This window comes from Silene latifolia, chromosome 3 (genome assembly GCF_048544455.1).
Source record: "Silene latifolia isolate original U9 population chromosome 3, ASM4854445v1, whole genome shotgun sequence".
In the NCBI taxonomy this organism is placed as follows: domain Eukaryota; kingdom Viridiplantae; phylum Streptophyta; class Magnoliopsida; order Caryophyllales; family Caryophyllaceae; genus Silene; species Silene latifolia.
In genome coordinates this window covers 33,132,358-33,156,191 of record NC_133528.1, presented here as the reverse complement: position 1 = coordinate 33,156,191, position 23,834 = coordinate 33,132,358, and the positions used below count along the sequence as shown (strand labels likewise).

The following is a 23,834-nucleotide window of genomic DNA, read 5'->3' as shown; positions in this document are numbered from 1 at the left end:
GAGCGAATAACCCATGTTCCTTAATGTGCACATCCCCTCTGTGGGGGGTTCCACATAGGGCGAATCAAGGGCGTGAAGCCACTCCCGCAAGTGACTCCACTCAGCCGAGGGCGCACCTCGAGAACCACAGACAATCAACAAAAACCAATCATAATATCAATTCGAAACAATGCTAATACCAATTAAGATATGATCATCATGCCAATCAACCAAACAACCATCTTATAATCATTTATACAATAACTGAGTAGAGAAACCCTACCTGGAAAAGCAACCACCAAGATCGTCACAATCAGCTAATCAAAATCGCTCTTCAATGAAATTACCTCCTATCAAACATACAATCATACAATCACCATCTAATAAACACAATACTCCCAAACCCCCAATTTACCCAATTAAGGTTTCAACCAAAATCAACGAAACAACATAAAAATGATAATAGGATCTTACCCACAACGCTACGGACTCAATGGCGTAAAGAAAACTGAAATCCGACGACTCAAGCCTTGGGATTTGATAGCAATGCGAAGAAGAAGAAGAAGTAACGTAACTTGTTTTTGTCTCTTATGAATTTAGATCGGGGTAAAAGTGAAAAGAAACTGACGACTTATGTTTTTATATCATTCTCGCTCACAAAATAACCAGTAAGACCGACTTACTCGATCGAGTGCCCCTTACTCGATCGAGTGCCACACGTACTCGATCGAGTACCCATTAGGCAGACTACTGTTTCGTATAAAAACATACTTACTCGACAGATTAAGTCTCACTCGATAGAGTACCCATAGACATAGAAAACCGTTGTATTACAGTTGCTTTCACTCTTACATTGGTGTCGAGTAAGGGTGCACACCATGATCTGGCAAAAATAGCGGACCATGACATTTAGGTTGGTCATGATTTGCGAGCCTTATGAGGATGTGGGGCCATTTTTGATTTTAGCCCAAAAATTGACTGGTAGTGGACGCCGTGTCCCAACGTTTGTTAATTTAGAGTATAAGTAATCAGTTAACGATAAACCTAATTTGTTAAATGTTTGAACCATCAAAATTGACTTTTAGTTAAATTGTTGTAAATATTATGGAAGTAGCCCACATCTAAGATCCACTTCGACTAACACAAGGACTAGTAATTTGAATGTTAAATAAATCAATATAGTTAATTTATGTTGAACAAAAGTTGTTTTGATTTGTTCTACTTTTGCATTCACCATTTGACACCGAAAAGGAAAAGACATTTGTACACGATCTATGAATAATACCGCTATAAATGGGTAAGGCAGTGTTGTTCAGACTTCCTAACACGTACTCCCACACGTGACTCAGAATTTCTAAGTTTCTTACCATAGTGAATTTCTTATCCGCAACAACCACCGTAGATATAGAGTACGACAAACAACTTGAGTTTAGCTCATTATGTCCCATACTTATTTTTTCCCCTTTTTTTTTTTTTTTTTTTTTTTTTTTTTTTTTTTTTTTTTTTTTTTTTTTTTTAGAGTTAATACCAAATGGTACGGTTATCCGAACACCTCACATTTTAAGACCTCAGCAAGTCCACCAACCCCACTCATCAGTGTCATCACCATACAAAACAATTACTACATCATCCTTATTTCCTCATTCAGTCATTCTCAGTCTCACAACGCACTCTATTTTCTCACAGCGGATAGAATCCTCACACAAAAATGGCGTGCTCAGCTGCTGCGACGTCGTCGGCCATCGTCTCACCAGTCATTTTCCCCAAATCATCTTCTTCTCACCGCATTCTCTCTGCTTCTTCTTCTTCTTCAATTGCTCCACATTCTAAAACCCTAATTCCTAATCTCCGCACTTCCTTCGTCCCTCGTTTCTCTCCTCGCTCTTCTTCTTCTTCTATCTCTTCTCCTTCCTCTCGTCGCTCCTTCGTTGTTCGCGCTGTATGCCCCTTTTACTTTATCATCATAATCATCTTTAATTCGTTTATATTCGCGGATTTATCTTCCTGTTGTTTTTCCGGCTTCATTTTACTGAATGATGTTGTGTATTATGTTCGCTTTCTGAATGCGGTTGTTTTCCTTGGTTAATGATGGTAAATTCATGCTGTTTACTTGATTAAAGATGTTCACTATCAGAATGATGTTGTGTTAATGATCGTGAATTCATGCTGTTGACTTGATTTAAGATGTCTGCTTTTTGAATGCTGTTGTTTTCAATGGTAATGATGGTGAATTTATGCCGTTTACTTGACTTCAGATGTTCACTCTCTGAATGTTGTTGTTTTAGATGGTATTTATGGTAATATTGGTGAATTCATGCCGTTTACTTGATTTAAGATGGCCGCTTTTTTGAATGCTGCTGTTTTTTATGGTAATGATGGTGAATTCACGTTGTTGACTTGGTTTAAGATGTTTGCTTTCTGAATGCCGTTGTTTTCAATTGTAACGATGGTGAATTCGTGCTGTTTACTTGATTTAAGATGCTCACTTTTTGAATGCTGTTGTTTTTAGGGTAATGATGGTGAATTCAAGCTGTTAACTTGATTTAAGATGTTTGCTTCCTATATGCTGTTTTCGTTTGTAATGACGATGGTGAATTCATGCTGTTTACTTGACTTAATATGTTGGCTTCTGAATGCTGTTGTTTTTGACAGTAAAGATTGTAATTCTGTATGGCCTGATCTTGTATTTCATTGCTAATTTGTTGAAAAAATTTGATGTACATTGGCTTTTTTTATACCTTCTCTTTTCACCCCTTTTGAAGTAATGACGTTTTTGATTTTTGTGCTATATATTGTTAACATGTTTCAGTTGGTGAACAAGTAGTAACATTTTTGCTAACAATAAAGAAAATGTGACTAATTGAACTCAAATAAAAGATTTATACGAATTTCTTCGGTTTTGTTATTTTCTTTTTCATGTTTTCAGCCGGAGTTGACTTGTCTCTCTAGGGAAGCTGGTAGTTTTTTTTTGAGTTGTTTTGTTTGATTTGTTAACTGTCAATGATTCTACTTTCTTGCTCTTTTGTTTTGGATGAATCAATATTGAGATAATGCTTAATGTGAATCCCCTATTTACTAAAAGATTAAGAGAAGAGTTTGTTTTGTCAAAAACTACCTAATATTTACCTCATTTTCATAAATACTATCTCAAGTTTTTAATTTTGCGAGAAACTACCTAATATTTTTTTAACTTTTGCGAACACTACCAAGTTGAAATTAATGAGCAAGTTCGACAATTTTTTTGCCAAATTAACGAAAATTCCGATAGATAAGTCAAAATGCCAATCGAATTAGTCATAATTTCGTCCAAATTAGCCATAGTCTCGGCCAAACTAGTCAAAATTGTAGTAAAAAAATTGAAGAAAATGAGTTAGTAGCTAATCAAAACAGTTGGCTGTGGTTAAGCTTAGTAAATTACTGTATGTACAATGTCAAAAATAATGTGTTTGAGTTAGAATTTTGTCTAATTTGTTTGAAAATTTCTATTTGGTAGTGTTCGACAAAAGTTAGAAATATTAGGTTGTTTCTCTCGAAATTAGAAACTGTAGGTAGTATTTATGAAAATGAGGTAAATATTAGGTAGTTTTTGACAAAAGACTCTTAAGAAAAACTCCAAATTTTCCCGCCTAAACACTAAAACCTTGAAATGGGCCTAACCAGTAGTTTTTCCAATATTTAGATTGAAATATTTATGCAATTCAAAAGTTCACAATATTTATCTCCCGACTTTTTATGATAAAAAATTCAATGACCTTTTTTTTTTCTTTTTTTTTTATCATAAATTGTGACAAAAAGTATGCTATTTTAGTAAAAAATGGTAAAATAGTATTATTAGCTTTGTGGTAAAAAAATTTTTTGATCAAAATATACATTTCATTACATTACTCAATTCTCTTGATTAATTTTGCAGTTTTCTTTTCCTCAAATCAAAATACACGGATGAGAAATGTGAAAAATTAATAAGTTGTCAGTTTAAAATCTATAAATAATACACTAAAAAAAGATAAAACTCTATACACCGTGCTTGCATTGCACATGGTCTATACTAGTTTGAATATGAAATGGATTGGTCTGATGGCATAGATTGGTACACAACTATTGATATTCAATTGGGCACTTTTTTGCTGTTACGGCTTTCTTCAGTTTTCGTATCTGGCTATCATTTTCTTGCAAGTTGCGTTTAATTTTGATGTCACCTTCCTATGGACAAGTAGTCATCAACGCATAATTCCTTGGTCTTATTTTGCAGGGTGAACTCCCCTTAGTTGGAAATGCTGCACCAGACTTCACCGCTGAGGCTGTTTTTGACCAAGAGTTCATAAATGTGAATTTCCTTTTATTCACCCTTATAATCTCTCCGTAATATCTGGTTCTAGGTGCTATATCAACATGTAGCATTCACTATTAATGTTGCTCGGACTCTTCATTTCTCTCAATTACCAGTGCCACACACTGAACATTTGGACATGTGCACAAACAATGGACACTTTGATTTTTTTTTTGTCAAAAAATACTTTTAGCTGAGCTACATAGATCTATATAAACATTCTGGTTACTTGATGCTTCACTCATATTGAATTGGAATATGTGTTTACTAATGTGGGGGCAAGTTCAATTGTGTTCCGGATATTGATAATGGAAGATAATAAAAAACTTCAGCTGATTTTCTATGTTTCAGCCTTGCTGTTTTGTTTATGTGAAAGTGAGAATATTGAAGTTTGCAGTTTACTGATTGATTTGCCTTTCTTGCAGGTAAAACTTTCTGATTACAAAGGGAAGAAATATGTCATATTGTTTTTCTATCCTCTGGATTTCACGTTTGTTTGCCCTACTGGTTAGTTTTTTATTCAATGTGGTATGGCTAAAGTAGTGGTTTATAGTCATGTAAGTTTTACCTTATACCAACTGCTCTACCTTTGGCAGAGATCACTGCTTTCAGTGACCGCTATTCTGAATTTGAGAAGTTGAACACAGAAGTATTGGGTGTTTCGGTGGACAGTGTTGTAAGTAACTTCATCTCTCGTCTTTTTGTCCCCAGTAACTTTTCCAATGTGATTGTGTTGCTTGCTGCATATTTTCATCAATCCACACCTAGTGCCCTAGTGTTATATGCTTTATTTGGTTGCTGGTGGGCATCTAACCTTATTTTTTAGTATACTTGCTTCTTGCTTTGGTCATAGCATGGAAAAGCATATGGTTGAAGGGCATGATCATTTACGGATAAATTTGACAGAAGTTAGTTATATAGTTTATTAACTCTCCCTATGTCATCATTTGTTTGCTGTATCTTTCATCTAAGTCAAAATTACCAGAACCAGCTAAGACAAGTAAATAGTTAGAAGTCATACCAGTATACTGAATGTCTCATAATTTGTGAAACATGTTGTAGAGACTGAATCGAATGATTGGGCTTTCAAAATTCTCATGATTGAGTGTGGATGCCTTGTTGAGGGCATCTAAGATTAATTCCACATCTATTACTCTGAACAATGTTTGCACATTTTCACCTTCTCATTTTGCCTTCTTTTGAATATAATGTGCATGCACTGTTTCGCGTCACAATCATTATCCGAATGCCTTCAAAGTATGGTATGAAATGGTGTATTAGGACATAGTGGATGTAACGTAATAGGTTGCGGTCCATGCGATCGTAGTTTCAGAAAAGTTCGCTAAATGCTTATTCTTAAGATCTAATGTCTGAGCTAAGGTTTCATGTTTGTATTCTACGTTTGTCTTATGGTCCCGTTTTTCACAATACATTACCATTCGCATATGTGCATGTTTCCAAATAATTTCTTCGTGAAAATAAGGACTAATAGTTATTAATGCACAGAAATATCATGTAAGTCAACACTATTTAGAAATATTGGGTGTCATGGGAGAATAATCAGTAGTTTTTATGCAGTGTAAGATAACAGGAAATAACGTAATTGCGACTGTCTATTCCGTGACATTGATGGGCGTAATTGCCAGTCAAAGATACATAACTTTTAAAGTGTAATAAGAGGAGCCTTTTTCACTTCAAAACTAGCCATGACTATGCAATTTCCACAAACAATTTAACTGCAACTGTTCAGTATTTTTTTTTTTACCATGGACGTATAAGTTTACCTGGCTTTTGTATTATGTTTCACTCCCCTTTTGTTTTTCAATCTTTCTTTTCTATTTTTTCGCATTTTGAGGTGTGTGTTCACCCATGGACGGTTCTAAAGGATGATTCATGTCAGCCGACCCCAATTCATTTTGGGATTAAGGCTCTGATGTTGTTGTTGTTATCATGGATGTAATAGTGTCTAATATTTCTACATAGGCTCACCGCTCATCCATGCTTTCAAGCTTGCAGCAAATGAACAAAGTGACTGCACAGATTTCAAATTCAACCCTTTTTCAACAAACTGCATGCTTTCCTTTGTACTTTTGTGCTTATTTGGTTGTGTATTTGCCTATGGAGACAGTTTTTTAATTCTTGGTTCTCTCTTCATTTCTTTTGTTGTTTACTGATTTAATTATTGTCAAACTGGCGTGTGTGGTTCAGTTCTCTCATCTTGCATGGGTCCAAACGGATAGGAAGTCTGGCGGTTTGGGTGATTTGAACTATCCTTTAGTTTCTGATGTTACTAAATCTATCTCAAAGGCTTACAATGTTCTGATCCCAGATCAGGTATGTTTATGGCAATATTTCTCACTTGTGGATTGGTACTCTTATTTTCATTATTCACATTCCCTCTGATGGACGTATGTTGACTTCTGTCAGTGAGTAACATATCCATATACAATTATTGTCGAAAATCTTCGAATAATTGTGATTACCGATCTAGAATAATAGCTTTGCTGAGTTAATATTTTCAAAGGACTAGTGTCCTACACTACTGCTGGATGAACCATCTGCTGTCTTAAACTCCCTCTAGACTGGGATACTACACCAACTCCCCTTATGCGCAAAGTGGATATCTTCTAAATAACTGATCTACAATTGAAAGTTGAAACCCTTATTGTACCAAGCTGCTCAGTTAATAGAAGAAGCCCATTACTTTGTCATTGACATCAATCTTATGTGGATTTATCAGGGAATTGCGTTGAGAGGATTGTTCATCATTGACAAGGAAGGAGTCATCCAACACTCAACCATTAACAACCTTGGCATTGGCCGTAGTGTCGACGAGACTCTACGAACACTTCAGGTATAATAACCATGACACTGTCATCTATTTTTTCGGATTAGTAGATTTGTTAATTGCATAATCCAGGATACTACAAAGCAGCAGCAACCCAACAACATTGCACTGTTCGTGAGAAAAGAAGTATAATATGTGGACATGATTAAGCTGTTTTGTGATTTATTTTTCTATCTTTTGCAGGCCCTGCAGTATGTGCAGGACAACCCAGACGAGGTGTGTCCCGCAGGGTGGAAGCCCGGGGAGAAGTCAATGAAACCCGACCCTAAGCTTAGCAAGGAGTACTTTGCCGCTATCTAAGATGGTCTGAATTCAAGTAAATCCCCTCTCCCTCTCTTCACCACCTTGAAACATTTGTATGCTTGGAAATTATTTCCTTTCGGTACCATTGATATGTAATCCATGATGAATTTTGACCTGATTTTAGAGAATAAGTCCCTGCATTTTTATTACTTTCAGTTTCAATGTCAAAAAAATGCCGAGGTTCGCAAGTGAGGGTCACATACAAATTGGCTGGGAATTGATAATATTCAACCAAACTATGTATTTTGGTTGTAAAATAAGCAAGTCGTAGAGAATATGTTCTACTCCAAAATCTCTATCAACGACGATGACTGGCCGAGTAATGGAGTATATTGTACGTAAGACCATTCAGAGCCGTGGTCTTTTACTCTTTTGCTCCAAAATGGTCCTCATACAGTCGTACCCCTTGAAACGTAACAGATTTTGAGGGCACATTTTAAGACTTCATTCAAAGGTGGAAATATTCTCATGATATTGAAAGACTAAATCATTGGTATCATTTTAATGAAATATTAAACTCATTAACCTAACTAATATAACCCATAAACATAAATGATGAATATTTTTCTTATTTTATTTTAAATAGGTTAGTAGGTCAGAGAGCCAATTTGACCTAATTATAATCCATTTAAATATACAAGTTAATCGTGTTGGAAGACTTAAATCGTAACTCGAAATACGTAAATTTCGTCTCGTGTCGTGTCCGTGTAAACCCGATTTTTGAGCTGGTTACAAAGTCGTAATCCTAATCCACTAATTTCATAGCGATTCGTGTCATGTTTTCAAGTCGAATTAATACAGTCAGTCACCTTTGGTAATAATTTTTTTTTCTTTAGAAATGCAAAAAATGATCCGCTAATTTTATTTAGAAACCGTGTCTGAAACAAAGAGACAACATTTGAACGCGGCTTGAATATCATCCCTCACAATGAGGGTTCTACAGTTGGACGGTGATCACGACAAGGTGGACCCACCCTTTCTTGATCATTCCTTAAATAAAACCCAAAGTCATTTTCAACAAATCAATTTATACACTGATTTTATGCCCCACCGGTGGTTAGTGGTTACTATTCCTTTCTTACGCAATTCGGCTTTGACCCTTTTACCTTTGCTATCAATTAAACTACTCGTATACTTCTCTATCTGCTGAGTGCTAATCCTCCAGTGTTGATTATTCAACTCTATTTTAGATCAGTTTCGTATTCTTTTGTTTGGATCATACCTCCTGTCTTGTACAAGATGAGAACTCTAAGGAGATTTTGAAAAACGCATACAATCAATTGGAACAGAGAAGTAATTTGTTATCAATTTCGTATCAGATTAAGCACTTAAGCCAGGTCAAAACTCGGAAAATCTGCTACGAGTCTCTCAAATAGTGACATACTTCCTCCATTTGGTTAGATTCCATACGTTTTCTATTTTGGGATGTTCGTTTTGATTCCATACGTTTCTATTTTAGGTAATTTGTGTCCGCTTGTTAAAGTTGAAAGTACCAACATACCCTCTCAACTCATTTATATCAATTGGTCTCCCTTGTGACGGGTTACCATTTGTGACGGATATTTTGTGAGATAAAATGGTAACAAAATGGGTTAGTGGAGAAAGGGGACCACATGAATAATGTTGCAGAGAGAGAAAAAGTGGGTACATTGTGAGGTAAAATGGTATCCGTCTTCAACTTGTGACGGATATATCATGTCTTCAATGAGAATTTGTGCATTTATATAGATATGGACCCATATGAAATACTCCGCAGTAGGGTAATTTAGTACATTAACATTTCAACCCACTAACTTTTGCTTATTTCACAATACTTTTTGTACTTTAATCAACTTTGTTAATTTTTGTGCATAAAGCGAACGTATGGATTCAAACCGAACGGAGGAAGTAATGCGTAAATTTTGGGAAATAAATAAGAGGAAGAAAGTCAAAAGAATCTAGCCTATATTACCAAATAAGTTCACATACTACTATATATACTACAAATATTAGAAAATTAGACTGCATAATTGAGCAGGAATCTACAAGGAAAACATTTGGATAATGCAAGCTGAGAATATGTACAAGATGAGACTAAATTGTCAAACGATTAAAGCTAATCTTCATGATTCATTCATGTAAAAGTGTTTCGGTTCCTAGTCAAGTATACAACCAAAATGGAGTGGCCAATTTTTTTCTTTTAAAATCTAACATCCCAAAAAACCAAAGCCATTTTTTCCTCCTATACTAGAACTTGTCATAAATCATCAGTAGATTCAGCACCCACACATCCCTGTACTTTGTGTATGCCTAAAGCTGCCCCCCAAATTCCAAAAAAACTGTCTTTCATTTTGCCACCAGCAGTTTATGTCGTGAGCCCTGATTCCGCGACATAATTAGGTTTCTCAATCTCCTCCCATATCAACTTTGATGACAATTCATCAATCTCCGGGACATAGTCCTGTACCCCAAAAGAATATTAAGGATTGGTAGTACTAAACAAGGTTTTGATTTTTATTTCAATCCTCGAAAAGAATGGCAATATAAATACAGAGCATTTAATTTATCATAAGCTAATAGGGAAATTGTTACACATACACTGATAGTCTGACACACATCTTGTATGAACATGGGCAGTTTAGCTTTTAACAATTAACGTTCGGTAGCCTCATTGAAAGTTTCGATATAGCACTAAAACAACATATTCATATTACGGAGTATATATTTCAAAAGGGTTTAGTTATTCTTTTGTGTGAAAAACTAGCGATCAAAGTAGAATTACAAAACCAAATGGCCAATATATCGGGACGAAGACTAGCATCATAAGCTAAGGAAAAACGCTACACGTACACATTCTGTAGGAAGAATGTGCTTTTAGTTTACGACTCAAATTTTGACATTCTAATTTTACTCTATTATCGAATATTAATAATAAGAATCTCATGTGCCTTTTAAACATTGTGTATGTGTAGCATCTCCGGAGCATAGGCCTTATATAAAGTATGGAGGAATCATATCCTATATGCATTCTTCTCTCAGATGCATTAAATTCCTATTAGTCTGGTTGATTAGTTAATAGACATTGATTAAATTACCTCAAGCTTTCTAAACAATTCTTTGGCTGTCGGGGCAGACACAATTATACCACGGGATGTCGGGGAGATAAAGCCTTCATCAACGGCCTTATCGATGAATGATAATAAGCAATTGTAGTACCCATCAACATTCAACAGACCCACCTACATAGAAAACAAACAGCTTCAATCAGAAATATGTTTATTAATGCTACAGTTTTGTTATTCAAGGAAAGAACATCACCACGACATACATCCGTAATTGTTTTTTTTATTCTTCTTATCATGGTTAGGAGACGTCGGACTTGGGACATTATGACACAAACATTAATTTAAGGTTTTATTATGTCATTAGATTGATTCACACTCAATAAAACTGTTCCAAGAATCTGAATCAGATGACAAACCTGTAAGCAAATTAATTATTCTGTTCAAAAATCGTCTCAGGTTAAGATAATGTAAAATCAATCTTTCTAGACACAATAAAGCTTACTAATATACCCATAAATCCACTAACTTATCGAACAATTATTTACTCCCTCCGTCTCATTCATTTGTTTACCTTTTATATTATTTGTGAGGGGTATTTTAATCGAAGGTAAACAAATGATTGGGATGGGGGAGTATTTAATAGCCTCTGATTCTGAGAGCTAGGGTACTGTGTTTTAAGCTATTTAACTTCACTGCTGTCAAAAAACGAAAAAAAAAAAGTATTCATGTAATTCTCAAATATATCATTCACAGGATAATATTATCATGATACCATCTCATATGAAAATTTGTATAAAATCAATTATGAATACCAAATTTTTTTAGCATGTGAACAAAACCAATGAATCACATGCACTAGACACGGTTTATCCGCATCAAATCTCACTAGCAAGAATTATTAAGAAAATCTGCTCAAATTGGATTATTTATTCATAAGCTAATGTAGTTTTGCATAAACCGGGCTGTCGGCGTGGCAAAGAATGATGTTGACTTAGCAGATTGTACACAAATCCGACGATTGTCACCAATGAACTCATCCAATTCAAAAAAACAAATGCGGAAAATGACCTAGTCAACAAAGAAGAATGGAATCATTGAGATCAAACGAATTATTCTATAACGGAAAGTTAGATTCCAACCGTCTCAATCCATTACACATTAGTAACTTGCAAGGTGCTTCAATCTCTTGGGACATCCTCACAAAAAAAGTTGGTGGTTAATGTTTCCATACATCATTTTTATATTCAGCCATGGCCTACTTCAATGGTGTTCTGATACGTTCTCTTTCCAATGATATAATATCTAAAATAAAAACATATAGAATTGCATAAAATCATGGAAATGGATTCATACAGGTTTACGGTGTATCCCAAGCTGAGCATACGTGATCACTTCTAGAAGTTCTTCGAGAGTGCCGTATCCACCTGGTTTAGGAAATAGTTATGTGTAACTCAGTAGTTTTATTGAGAGTTAATTTGTGGAATTTGTTTTAATCAATACGAATGTGTACCAGGCAACGCAATGAATGCATCGGCTTGTCGAGCCATCTCAGCTTTCCTCTGGTGCATGTTTGATACGGTTTTTACTTCCCCAACAGTTACACCGGTTATCTGCTCAATGAAATTCCTTGGTAAGAAAGCACGTCTATAAAAATGTGAAAGGAGTCTAAATAATAGAGGGTTGGATTCACATGATGTAAGACATCATACATGATGACAACACAATAACTTAGTTTTTCTTCTCAAAATAAGTTTTAATCTTAGGGTGGCCGCGAATAATAAAAATTCCAAATAGGAGCAAGTACGCAAAATTTATGTTTTATCATCATGATATGGAGCATTTATTTAGAAAAATTACATAACAATAGTGGAAAAAATTCTGATGTTGAGACTTGTATGAAAGTGCCTCATATATAAAACCAACTCATATCATTATTTCTTATTCATCTAGCTTTATAGAATTATCAGTAGATAAGTTTCAAATATAAGACTAACGTATACGGAGTCGTATAGTATACGGATTTATCAACCAAATAGTTTATTTATAATTTAGAAAAGACATCTAATTGCTACTTTGACTAGTAAAAGCAAGCCACTTTTCTGCTTTAGAGCTAACCAGAAGAGACAATGCTCCACATGTATGGAAAAACAAGCAAGCTAATCTTTGCTTTTTCGCGATAACGACATGGCCTATGTAAGCGTACAACCTTGGCAAGTTAAGAAACTCCCTGAAATGAGAATCGGGTTCTTACCTCTTTACAAACAAGGCTCTTTGGTATCACCCTGCAATTATACCACAAACAAAAAAGCAAGAGATTATCAGACTTGATTTGGAATAAAGTTTGAGACACATTATTTTGACTAAAACAATTTACATCTAAATTCAACTTAGGAGGTTCAAACATTCACATAGAATAACCAACAAAGTAATGTGAGCATAGTTACTGGTATTTGAGTACTTGAAAGCTTAAAGTTACGAATCTGAATAGCAAAACGCTGTCGTTGACATATACTAGACATGAAATAAGATTATTCCACCATGTCTTGTTTATAATGCTTCATTATAAAACGGACTTTTCTTCCGGCACTTCTCTCTTGTCTGTCTATTTAAAGGTCAATGTCATTTCATGCGAATGAAAATAAAGTGTCTTGATATTTTTGTTATGCCGCTGTGTACTAATCATATTTAGGTTTGGTAGTTAGCGTACTAACATGTGTATGCGGCCAAAAAATGTTAAGCAGCGTAGGTGATAGACGGACTATCTATCCCCGACTCACATGCATTTCAATATTTCATTTTCTTTTCCGATTCATGATCCTACACACTGCATGTAAAAGAGTAACAATATACGGAGTACTTTGTAACTCAATACCACCACCCGGTTGGCAGTGACACCCACCCTATCCCATCCTCTAGTAAAGTCATAAGAAGGCACAAATGAAAGCTCTATTAGACACAGCACAAACGGTGTATGACATGTGTCACAAAACTCGCCACACAAAGTAAATTATTCCTTGTACCAAACCTTTCCATGTCTACAATGTTTGAAAATAAGGATATACTGTAAATGGGCTGACATGGGGAATAACCAAAAAGGATTTCACTTTCCAAACTGATCAAACAAAGCTAACAGCTTGTTTTACCATACTGAAAACCTGAAAGGCCTAACTTTTCACTGATCACATCGTGTAACACAATGTTAACATTTCTCCAAAAAGCTTTACTTTAGTTTTTACTTTTTAAATAGGTTGAGGTAAAAAAAAAAAGACAATTAGTTGGACAAAAACATGGGCAAGACGGAGGTTGGGTTATCAAAGACCGGTTTGACGACACATGAGATAGTATAATGCAAAATACTTAAATGAAAGCAAGACTACTCATTTACCCTTAAACAAAGATCAAACTTAATCCCCATAAAAAGTTTCTTGCATGGCCTAGGCTATAAAGTGAAAATAATCAAAAACAATGATAGAAGCTAGAAGTGGGTGAAAAAAGAGGCTAAAACTAATTATGGAGTTAGAGGGGCATAGCAATGATGTTGCTGGTCTTTGGAAAACTTACCATTCAATTTAAGATTGGTTGACATCCAATCCAACTCAGTAATTACATCAACTGATAGACACATACATACCCTATAGCCACATTTAATTACTACACCCTACACAGTACACCCTACTTGAAAAAATATAGACTCTTATCCGTCTTAAACTTAAACGGGTGAATGGATATATGAGACAAAAGTATAATGTCTAAGGTCGGGCAAAATCGAACCCGTTTTAAGTTTAAGATAAATATATCACAACATTGAAATTGAAGTGATTGAAGAGGGAGGGAGGCATTACCCTAGAACATGGCGCCCACCATCATGAGCTGCCTGAGAAACAAGACCCATCAAACCCACGCTGCCACCTCCATACACCAAATCAATCCTTCTCTCCACCTTCAACACACAATCCCATAACAATAAACATTAACATTAATTAAAATCCCACTATTCTCTTTTTTCTAGATTAAATCATTATTCATTACACGTGTCAGAAACCCACCACACCATTATCAAATTACATAATCCATGTAATCCATTTTTATAAAATATAATCACCAATGCAAGAATGTGCTTATTTAATTGACTAAATCAAATTCACAAATAAATAAGGGAAAATGCACGTGGTACCCTTGAAGTTTCGATTTTTGCCCGAAATACCCAATTTTATGTTCCGGAAATCTTCAAGAGGCTATAATTCGTGTCTACGAGTTTAGAAAATGATAATTTTTTTTTCAAATCGATTATCTTTTCGAGAATTACGATTTGAAAAAAAAAAATTATCGTATTTGGATCCCGTAGCTAGGAGTTTTTGTACGTCAAAGTTTTTTTTAATGAACAAACTTTGAGTGACCATATCTCTCCTTCACGAATTCCAAACTCGACAAATTTTTTTTTCAAGTCGTAGTTCTCGAAATGATAATCAATTTGAAAAAAAAAATCGTCACTGTCTGAGTTCGTAAACACGAGTTATAGTCTCTTAAAGTTCTCTAGATAAAAAAATTGGGTATTTCGAACAAAACATCAAAGTTGAAGGACACCGCGTGCATTTTCCCAATAAATAATCACCACAACCTCAACCGCATTAACCTTGTTATGCACCTCATTTAACGATAGTCCTACTTACAAATAACATCTTACACAAGACGGACCAATTGAATTAAACTATGCATATTTGAATGTAAATGCATTTGATCATTGCAAAACCCATAACTCAAATTGATAAATTTCTATTTTAATTATGCTTATAAAAAGTTAGAAGATCAAATAAGTCACCACCCCACGCTTTCATAGGTCATTATATCCAACAAGCACGTTTGTTTTTCCTTGGGAAAAATCACAAAATACAAAAATAAAGTTTCAATCTTTTCATTATCGGTAAGTCGCACTTAAGAGGTCATAAGATTAAATTGTCTTTCACTATATGAATTCTTCTAACTCTGTTTCATACATAAATAATTAAATTTCATAACAAAAATAAAATGAAGAGAGAAAGATCATGCAAGAAGGCTGCTTCACTGACAGCCATATTACAGCTAGCATCATTTTTCCCTCATGCCAATTTTAACTCCTCTCTTCCCTCTTTTTTGTTACCAAATTTTTATTCAAAATCAAACAGTTTTTTCACCAAATTATCAAAATTTACAACTATAAACAGATTAAATTTGGCTTGGGTTGTTCGGAAACCGTCTCTTTATGTTGCTAACACAAGCGTAACGGAGCCATTGAGGCATTAATAAACAGAGGAGGGTTGAAAGTGGGTAAACAATCATATAAGTGCCATGATAAAAAAAACAGCTCATTTCTGAACTGCAATTACATGGTTTTTTCATTAAATTTTGAATAAACACATCAGTATTTCACCAGAAAATCAGTCTGACAACGAAGGAAATCAAGAAAAATGCATAAAGAAAGTGTCTTTTTCACTTGTTTTATACAAAAACATTATTTTGGGGGTAATAATGTTGGACGAACACAGGAATCTATTAATGATGTTACACCATTTTTTGATATAATAATGCATGAATGAATAGACCCATTAGATTAAATAAATAATTTAATGAGGGATTTTGGAAATTTTCCAAACTATGAGGAAAATGAAAGGTTTAAATTTTGAAAGATTGAAACTTTTTTTGGTTTTATTTAGGAAAAATTGGATAATGGGACAATTGTTCCTTACCAGAGTACAGTGATACAGAATGAGTAAGAACAAAAATGCCCAGAAATAGAAACCAGAAATTTATTATACCCTCCGTCCTAATTACTTGTTTACCTTCTTTATTCGGTATTTTAATCAAAACGTAAACAAATGATCGAGACGGGTTGAAATGAGAAAAAAATACCAGTTGATTGCCCAACTCAACAGCAGCATCTTGGTAGCTTGATTTCTTGCCAGAACTGGAACCACAAAATACACAAACCCTCTTAAATTTTGACGGCTTTGTTTCTGCCATTCTATTGTTTATAAATTATTATTAATATTATATTATATTGTTATATATGAAGAATATGCAATGATGAAATCAGAAGGATTTTTGGAAAAATAGGATGTGGAAATGAAAACTAAAAGTGGGGATACGTTTGCAGTTGTGGAATGCGAAGGGTTTATATATATACAAGCCCATGGGATGGGCCCATCATCGGGGTAACGCCTCTGTCAAGTAACCATATTTCTATGTCCATTTTATGTTGCATTATTATTTCACCATATAGTGGATCTTTCTTTATTTTTATTCTATCCGTTTACTTAACGACTATGTCACAAATTCGCGGAATTATAATAAGGAAAATTTGAGGTAATAATCTCACATTTACCTGATCTTTTTTTATTTATTTTTTGAAAAAAATCTAAGGGGTTATTTATTCATTACGCAAATCGGCCACAATCAAAAAAGTAATATCAAGCGGAACATCCACACCCCAAACTCGGCGTCCTGGTTCCCAATGAATAAAATGTGCTAATCTATGAGCTACCTTATTCAACTTCCTACAAACAAAACAAAACGAAACAGAATCAAACCAAATACAAGCATTGAAAATATCCTCGTAAACTAAAGAAATATCACTTCTATCCCGTTTTCTGGATTTAACTGCATTAATAACCCTTTGACAATCGGTTTCAATAATAATTTTCTGCTCCCCAGCTCGTCGTGCCTCTATTAGTCCATGTAGAATTGCCATGGCTTCTGCAAACTCGGGTTCCCACTTCTCCTGCACTTGAATTGCACATGTCCATTTCGCCATACCATCCTCCCCACGACAAACTAATCCCCAACCCACACCTATATCCTTCAACAAACTTGCGTCAACATTAATCTTCACCACACCCACTCCAGGACATCGCCATCCATTCTGAACAACCTCACCCCGCCCCGTCGTAATGCCCTCACCAGGCCCAGTCAACCCCAGCACCAAACTTTCGTCACCCATTCTTCCCCTCTCCTCACCATCCCCCTCCATCTCAACTATCAAATTTCGTACCCTCTTGATAACCCAACCTGACCGCCACTCTTCATCTTCAAAAATTGCCTTGTTTCTCCTTTCCCATATCGCCCAACATCCTGTCATAAATATCACTCTCTCATATTGATCAAGAGCCCTAATCACCTCCTCTATCCATTCCCTCAAATTCATGTCCCTTGTCATCATATGTACCTCACACCCCAAACCATCCCATACCCCCCAACCCACCCACAATCCCTAATTACATGGAGACAAATCTCCACACAATCATGGCATCGTGGGCAAAGAGAATCCGTCAATTCCTTACGAGCAGTTAAATTCGCTCTCGCAGCAATTGCTCCATTAGAGAGCTGCCAAAAGATGACCTTAATACGAGGTATGACATCGACCTTCAATACGTTGATTGCCATGCATCCTCAATCCCATCCCCTGTAAGTAACCGATACGCCGATTTAACAGAGTAGTTTCCATCCTTTTCACCATCCCAGCACCAATCATCACCGACATTTGCTTCACACAATCGAATATTTAATACTTGATCCCTCTCAAATGGGAGAAAAAGCTCATCTACTAAATCCCTATTCCACATGCCCCCCGGTCATTATCAAGTATGCCACCTTCATATCCAACGGAGGCGCCCCTCGCGGCGAAATGACATGCATGGTCTGCGTCTTCGGAATCCATGGATCCACCCATACATTGGTATCCACCCCGCTCCCAATACGCCTCCTAGAGCCCAATCGTAACACCCCTCGACTCTCCAAAATACTCCTCCATGTATAACTCGGATTCACCCCTAGCGTAGCATCCATAAAACTCCCATCCGGAAAATATTTTGCTTTCAAAACCCAACACATCAGACTATCTGGTACTGTTAATAACCCCCATGCTTGTTTACCCAGAAGAGCCTCATTAAACATTTGGATATCTCAAAACCCCATTCCCGCTCTACACTTCGGCCTACACATCTTCCTCCATGCCACCCACGAAATCTTCCTTCTACTATTCTCCGCACCCCACCAAAATTGAGACACAAGAGATCGCAGATCATCACAAAAATTAGCAGGAAGCTTAAAAATACTCATCGCGTAAGTCGGAATTGATTACCTATAGCCTTTATCAGAATCTCCTTACCCGCTTTGTTGAGTAGCAAACCCCGCCAACCCTGCAAATTCTTACCTAGTTTTTCTCGAATAATTTTAGTGATACCCCGTTTAGACCTACCCACCACCGTGTGAAGACCAAGGTATTTCTCCTGCTCTGCCACTTCAGCCACATTAAGAGCACTCAGTACCTGATTGCGCCACAACACTGATGTACCCTTACTAAACGAAACAATAGTTTTCTCCTTATTCACTAACTGCCCTGACGCAGTCTCATACTCCTTCAAAATCGCATCCACACGTGATGCCTGCACCCCATTAAATTCCACAAAAATAATACTGTCGTCGGCAAACAATAAATGGGACACCATCGGTGCCTGTGGCACCACTCGAATTTCATTGATCGTTCCCCTCTCAACAGCTCTCCGTAATATAGACGATAACACTTCAGCACAAAGAATAAACAAATAGGGGGATAGTGGGTCTCCTTGACGCAAACCCTTACTTGGAACAAACTCATCCGACAGCTTACCATTAATTGAAATAGTATACGAGACAGTACAAACGCACTCCATTACCCGACCAACCCATGCCCTATCCAATCTCATACTCCACATAACTCTCTCCAGAAAGTCCTATTCCACTCTATCATAAGCCTTAGCCATATCAAGCTTAAGGGCCATATGACCCCCATTACTTCTAGCATTTTTCATGTAATGAAATATCTCAAAAGCAATAAGAACATTGTCAGTAATAAGCCTACCTGGTGTAAATGCACTTTGATTTTCTGAAACAATATCACCTAGAAAGGTCTTCAATCTATTTTCCAGAACCTTGAAAACCAACTTATACACAAAATTACAGAGACTAATCGGTCTAAAATCCGCCATCTTATCCGGAACCTTCTTTTTTGGTATCAATACAATATTGGCCTTATTAGCCCATTTCACTACAAGAAAAACGCGGGTTAGTGACGGGCCTACCGACGGAAAAAAGAGGCCGTCAGAAAACACGCGTTACTGACGGATTTGTGACGGAATTTCCGTCGGTAACGTTTCCTGACGGACATTCCGTCAGTAACTATTGGCGCGTTGACAAAGTCAATGGCGCTAAAAAACCTGTGACGGAAATTCCGTCAGTAATTCCATAAAACTGACGGAATTTCCGTCATTGCTATTCACACGCGCAAAAATAGAGAGTACAAAAAAAGCATTTAGCACACCTGACAGAAATTCCGTCAGTGTTTTCATAATACTGACGGAATATCCGTCAGTGGCTCAATTATTATTTGAATTCAGTGTGTGACAGGGTGTCACAATAATTGAACTATTGACGGAATTTCCGTCAGTTTTTTCAAAATACTGACGGATTGTCCGTCATTAGGTCAATTATTATGATGTGTGCAGGTACTTACATTATTGTTCTGATAAAGTACCTTATGACGGATATGCCGTCAGTAAAACATAAATACTGACGGAATTTCCGTCAGGATTCTTGCTTTACTGACGGATAATCCGTCAGATATCCCTATTTACCCGAACTCGCAAACACTTTCCCCTCACTTTACCAAAAATCCCCAAATCAATTAAAACTCGTCCCAACCCTAGCCTCCTTAAAACCCGACACCACCACCACCCTCCTCCACTTCCGGCGCTACCACCACCACCACCAACACCACCACGCCGTCGCCGTCACTATAAGGTAATTAACTTTATCTTTTTTTCCTCTCTCCTTTATCTTTTTCCTTCTCCTTTTCTTATTTTTTTTGTCCATAGCAGCCCCGCCGCCGTCGCCGACTCACGGCCGCCGCCGACGACCCTCTGCCGCCGACCGCCGCCGATTGCCCCCTTCTTTTTCATTTTTTTTCTTTTGTCAAGTTAATTAGGTATTTCTCCTTTTAATTTCTTTAATTAATTTAGATTATTAGTTATTGTTTTAATTGTTGTTGAAAAAGGGTTGGTCTTGATGCATGTTGACTTAGGATAGAAGCCAATGTTGTGACGGATGTATGTTGTTAATTTAGATTATTAGTTTTTTTTTAATGTATGCATGTTGACTTAAGATAGATATGTAATTTTATTGTTAAAAATTAGATTATTGTTAAATGTTAATTACAATAGATATGAATTAGACTAGATATGTAAAATGAAAAATAAATCATGTTAGTTTATGTTAATTGAAAAAGTAGTCATTGTTGTATGTTTTGTTTTTAATATTGTTAAAATTATTGTTCATATTGACCTAGTACCCGTTCAAAAATTACTCACTAGGAGTAATTTTTGAATAGTCCCCGTTTTGGGATTGTCTTTGTACGTTTTAAGTCACTTAGGTAGTAAACATGTGCTTGTGATTTGTTAATGAGAAAAGAGTTTGGTGATAATTCCTTTCATGTTCTCTAAATGCATATGTAAAGTAATTATTTATTCTACATTGTGTATTTGGAGAACGGATGGGAATTGCTGCCGAATTTTTTTTCCTCATTAATAAATCACAAGTACATGTTTGCTAGTGACTTGAAACGTACATTGATGGGTTTAGGTTGGAGTGATAAGGACCCAATTCAAAGAAATACAATATTTATATTGTTTAAAATGTTGAATTATTGTGTATTATTCTTGATTTTGGTTGTTGTTAGGTTATTTTTTAATGACATATATAAATGTGTAGATACATAATAACATGAAAAGATTAGAACGGAAGTGGATGTATGAAAGATTAGACGAAAAAAAGAAACCCAAGAAAGCATTTACAGAGGGGGTGAAAGAGTTTATTAAATTCGCGGAAGGAAGTAGTGAGTACAAGAATTTAGGTGAAATGAGGTGTCCGTGTAAGAAATGCAAAAACCTAGGTTTTAAAAGGAAAGCAAATGTTCAAATTCATCTTTGGTCGTATGGTTTCGCCGATAATTATTATGTATTGATATATCACGGTGAGAAACTACCTAGTACAAATGCTAGTGAGAATCCTTACCGTGAGTTCGTGGAAAATGCATTGCGTGATACTGTTGACCAAATTTTAGAGGATCGACTTAATCCTCATGACCTTAACGATGAAGAAGTGCGTTATGAAACCCCGAACCCCCAAGTTTCTTCGTTCTTTAAAATGTTAGAGCAAGCCGAACAGCCGGTGTTTGAGGGAAGTGATATGAGTTTGTTGCAAGCAGCTGCTAGGTTGTTATCACTCAAATGTGAGAACAACATATCTCTTAGATGCGCTAATGGTTTTGTGTCGTTCGTTGGTGACATAATTCCAAAGGAAAATCAAATGGCGCGCAATTTTAATGAGATTAAAAAAGTTCTGAAGGGACTCCAACTTCCCCATGAAAAGATTGATGTATGTATCAATGGATGCATGCTTTTCTGGGAGCAAAATTCTAATCTTGAAGAATGTACAAAGTGTCGTGCATCTCGATATAAAGGTAAAAAGAATTCAAGTGGGAGGCGAATTCCATGTAAACCAATAACTTATTTCCCGCTTGCGCCAAGGTTACAACGACTATATGCAACCAAGCACATAGCAGGTGAGATGAGTTGGAACTACAAAAACTCTCGATTAAGAGAAAGGGGAACAATGGCACATCCAAGTGATGGAGAAGCGTGGAAGCATTTCGATAGAGAGCATCCAGATTTTGCAAGTGAACCCCGAAATGTTAGGCTAGGTTTGTGTACCGATGGATTTCAACCTTTTGGGCAGTTTGGGACGAAATACTCTTGTTGGCCCGTGATTGTGACTCCGTACAACTTACCTCCTTGGTTATGCATGGAGAGACAATTTCTGTTCTTATCTGTACTAGTTCCCGGTCCTAAGAACCCTAAGTCAAATTTAGATGTTTTCCTCCAACCGTTGATCAAAGAGTTGAAAAAACTTTGGGAAACCGGCGTAGACACCTACGATGTCTCTAAGAAACAAAATTTTCAATTAAAGGCTGCATTAATGTGGACGATCAACGATTTCCCGGCATATGGCATTCTTTCTGGTTGGTCCACAAGTGGATATCGTGCATGTCCTTATTGTCCAGAAAATGATCATAGATCTTTTTGGCTTAAAAATAGCAAAAAGGTTTGTTGGTTTGATTGTCACCGTGAGTTCTTAAACCTGATCATCCTTTCCGCGACAATTGTAAGCATTTTCTTAAAAACAGAAAAACTGAGAATCGCATAGCCGCATCGAAACTAACGGGTGATGAAGTGTGGGAATCCGTAAAAGACTTGCCTAAAATAGTTGATGCTTCTGATCAAGAATTGAAAATATTGAAAGATCAGAATGAAGGTTGGTGGAAACAAAGCATATTCTGGGAACTTCCCTACTGGAAAACGTTGCTGATTCGACACAACTTGGACGTTATGCACATTGAGAATTTTTTTTTTGAACAACTTATCAACACCATCATGGATGTACCAGGTAAAACTAAATTTGACCCTAAAGGGTAAAGAAGACTTTAATGAACTTTGCTATAAACGGCCCACATCATCTAGGTTTGTTTTATCAACCGCGGAGAAAAAGGCTCTATGTGACTGGGTTGCTAATTTAAAATTCCCGGATGGTTATGCTTCAGATTTGAGTCGGTGTGTTGACCATAAAAAGATGGTGTTACATTCCATGAAAAGTCATAATTGTCATGTCTTTATGGAACGACTACTCCCCGTTGCCTTGAAAGAGTTGCTCCCGACACGTCCTTGGAATGCAATAACTGAGATAAGCCAATTTTTTAGAGACCTGTGTACTTCTACGATTAGAGTTGATTCTATGGAACGTCTGGAGTCAAACATTGTGGAGATAATATGCAAGTTAGAGAAGATATTTCTCCCGTCTTTTTTCAATTCCATGGAGCATTTGCCTCTTCACCTACCTTATGAAGCGAAAGTTGGAGGACCTGTTCAATATCGATGGATGTATCCATTTGAGAGATTTCTTAATCATTTAAAAAAAAAGATTGGCAACAAAGCTCGGGTGGAGGGTTCAATATGCAACGCTTTTTTGTTAGAGGAAATTTCAAATTTCTTCTTTTTTTATTTCGAAGATCACATTGACACAAAAGCAAAAGACTTAGATGTTGGTGTAAATTCCGATGACCAGTTGAAATCTAAGTTACCTGAGTTATTCAATGATGACATGGGAACTATAACCGGGAAATGTATACAGGGGTACTTAACTGAGAAAGAGTATGAAGAAGCTCATTTTTATGTGCTAAGGAACTGTGGAGATTTTTTAGAGACTTATGAAA

At 36.2% G+C, this 23,834-nt stretch overlaps 3 protein-coding genes across 3 annotated transcripts; 1 reads left to right on the top strand and 2 right to left on the bottom strand.

The window, feature by feature from the left end:
• The first annotated feature begins 1,558 nt into the window (after window positions 1-1,558).
• On the top strand, window positions 1,559-7,606 carry LOC141647526 (2-Cys peroxiredoxin BAS1, chloroplastic). The gene is made up of 7 exons (XM_074455739.1): window positions 1,559-1,918; window positions 4,229-4,303; window positions 4,732-4,813; window positions 4,903-4,982; window positions 6,515-6,640; window positions 7,047-7,160; window positions 7,338-7,606. The coding sequence occupies exons 1-7, from the start codon at window positions 1,688-1,690 to the stop codon at window positions 7,452-7,454; spliced, it is 825 nt and encodes a 274-aa protein (XP_074311840.1). The 5' UTR covers window positions 1,559-1,687; the 3' UTR covers window positions 7,455-7,606.
• Window positions 7,607-9,387: 1,781 nt separating this feature from the next.
• Window positions 9,388-16,627, bottom strand: LOC141647527 (cytokinin riboside 5'-monophosphate phosphoribohydrolase LOG7). Its single transcript, XM_074455740.1, has 7 exons — window positions 16,388-16,627; window positions 14,344-14,441; window positions 12,753-12,783; window positions 12,012-12,111; window positions 11,855-11,925; window positions 10,532-10,675; window positions 9,388-9,897 (listed from the first exon to the last, which is right to left on the bottom strand). The coding sequence occupies exons 1-7, from the start codon at window positions 16,496-16,498 to the stop codon at window positions 9,802-9,804; spliced, it is 651 nt and encodes a 216-aa protein (XP_074311841.1). The 5' UTR covers window positions 16,499-16,627; the 3' UTR covers window positions 9,388-9,801.
• A 277-nt stretch (window positions 16,628-16,904) lies between these two features.
• LOC141648922 (uncharacterized) lies at window positions 16,905-17,690 on the bottom strand. Its single transcript, XM_074457629.1, has one exon. The coding sequence runs from the start codon at window positions 17,688-17,690 to the stop codon at window positions 16,905-16,907; it is 786 nt and encodes a 261-aa protein (XP_074313730.1).
• Between the last annotated feature and the right edge of the window lie 6,144 nt (window positions 17,691-23,834).

Bases quoted from the DNA above. Each gene is read 5' to 3' on its own strand.
- LOC141647526 (XM_074455739.1), top strand. From the start codon at position 1,688: ATGGCGTGCTCAGCTGCTGCGACGTCGTCGGCCATCGTCTCACCAGTC. The intron at 1,919-4,228 runs GTATGCCCCTTT...CTTATTTTGCAG, and splicing joins GCTCCTTCGTTGTTCGCGCT to GGTGAACTCCCCTTAGTTGG. The intron at 4,814-4,902 runs GTTAGTTTTTTA...TACCTTTGGCAG, and splicing joins CACGTTTGTTTGCCCTACTG to AGATCACTGCTTTCAGTGAC.
- LOC141647527 (XM_074455740.1), bottom strand. From the start codon at position 16,498: ATGGCAGAAACAAAGCCGTCAAAATTTAAGAGGGTTTGTGTATTTTGT. The intron at 11,926-12,011 runs GTACACATTCGT...TTCCTAAACCAG, and splicing joins TGCATTCATTGCGTTGCCTG to GTGGATACGGCACTCTCGAA. The intron at 10,676-11,854 runs GTATGAATCCAT...TTTTCTATGTAG, and splicing joins TTGGGATACACCGTAAACCT to GTGGGTCTGTTGAATGTTGA.
- LOC141648922 (XM_074457629.1), bottom strand. From the start codon at position 17,690: ATGACAAGGGACATGAATTTGAGGGAATGGATAGAGGAGGTGATTAGG.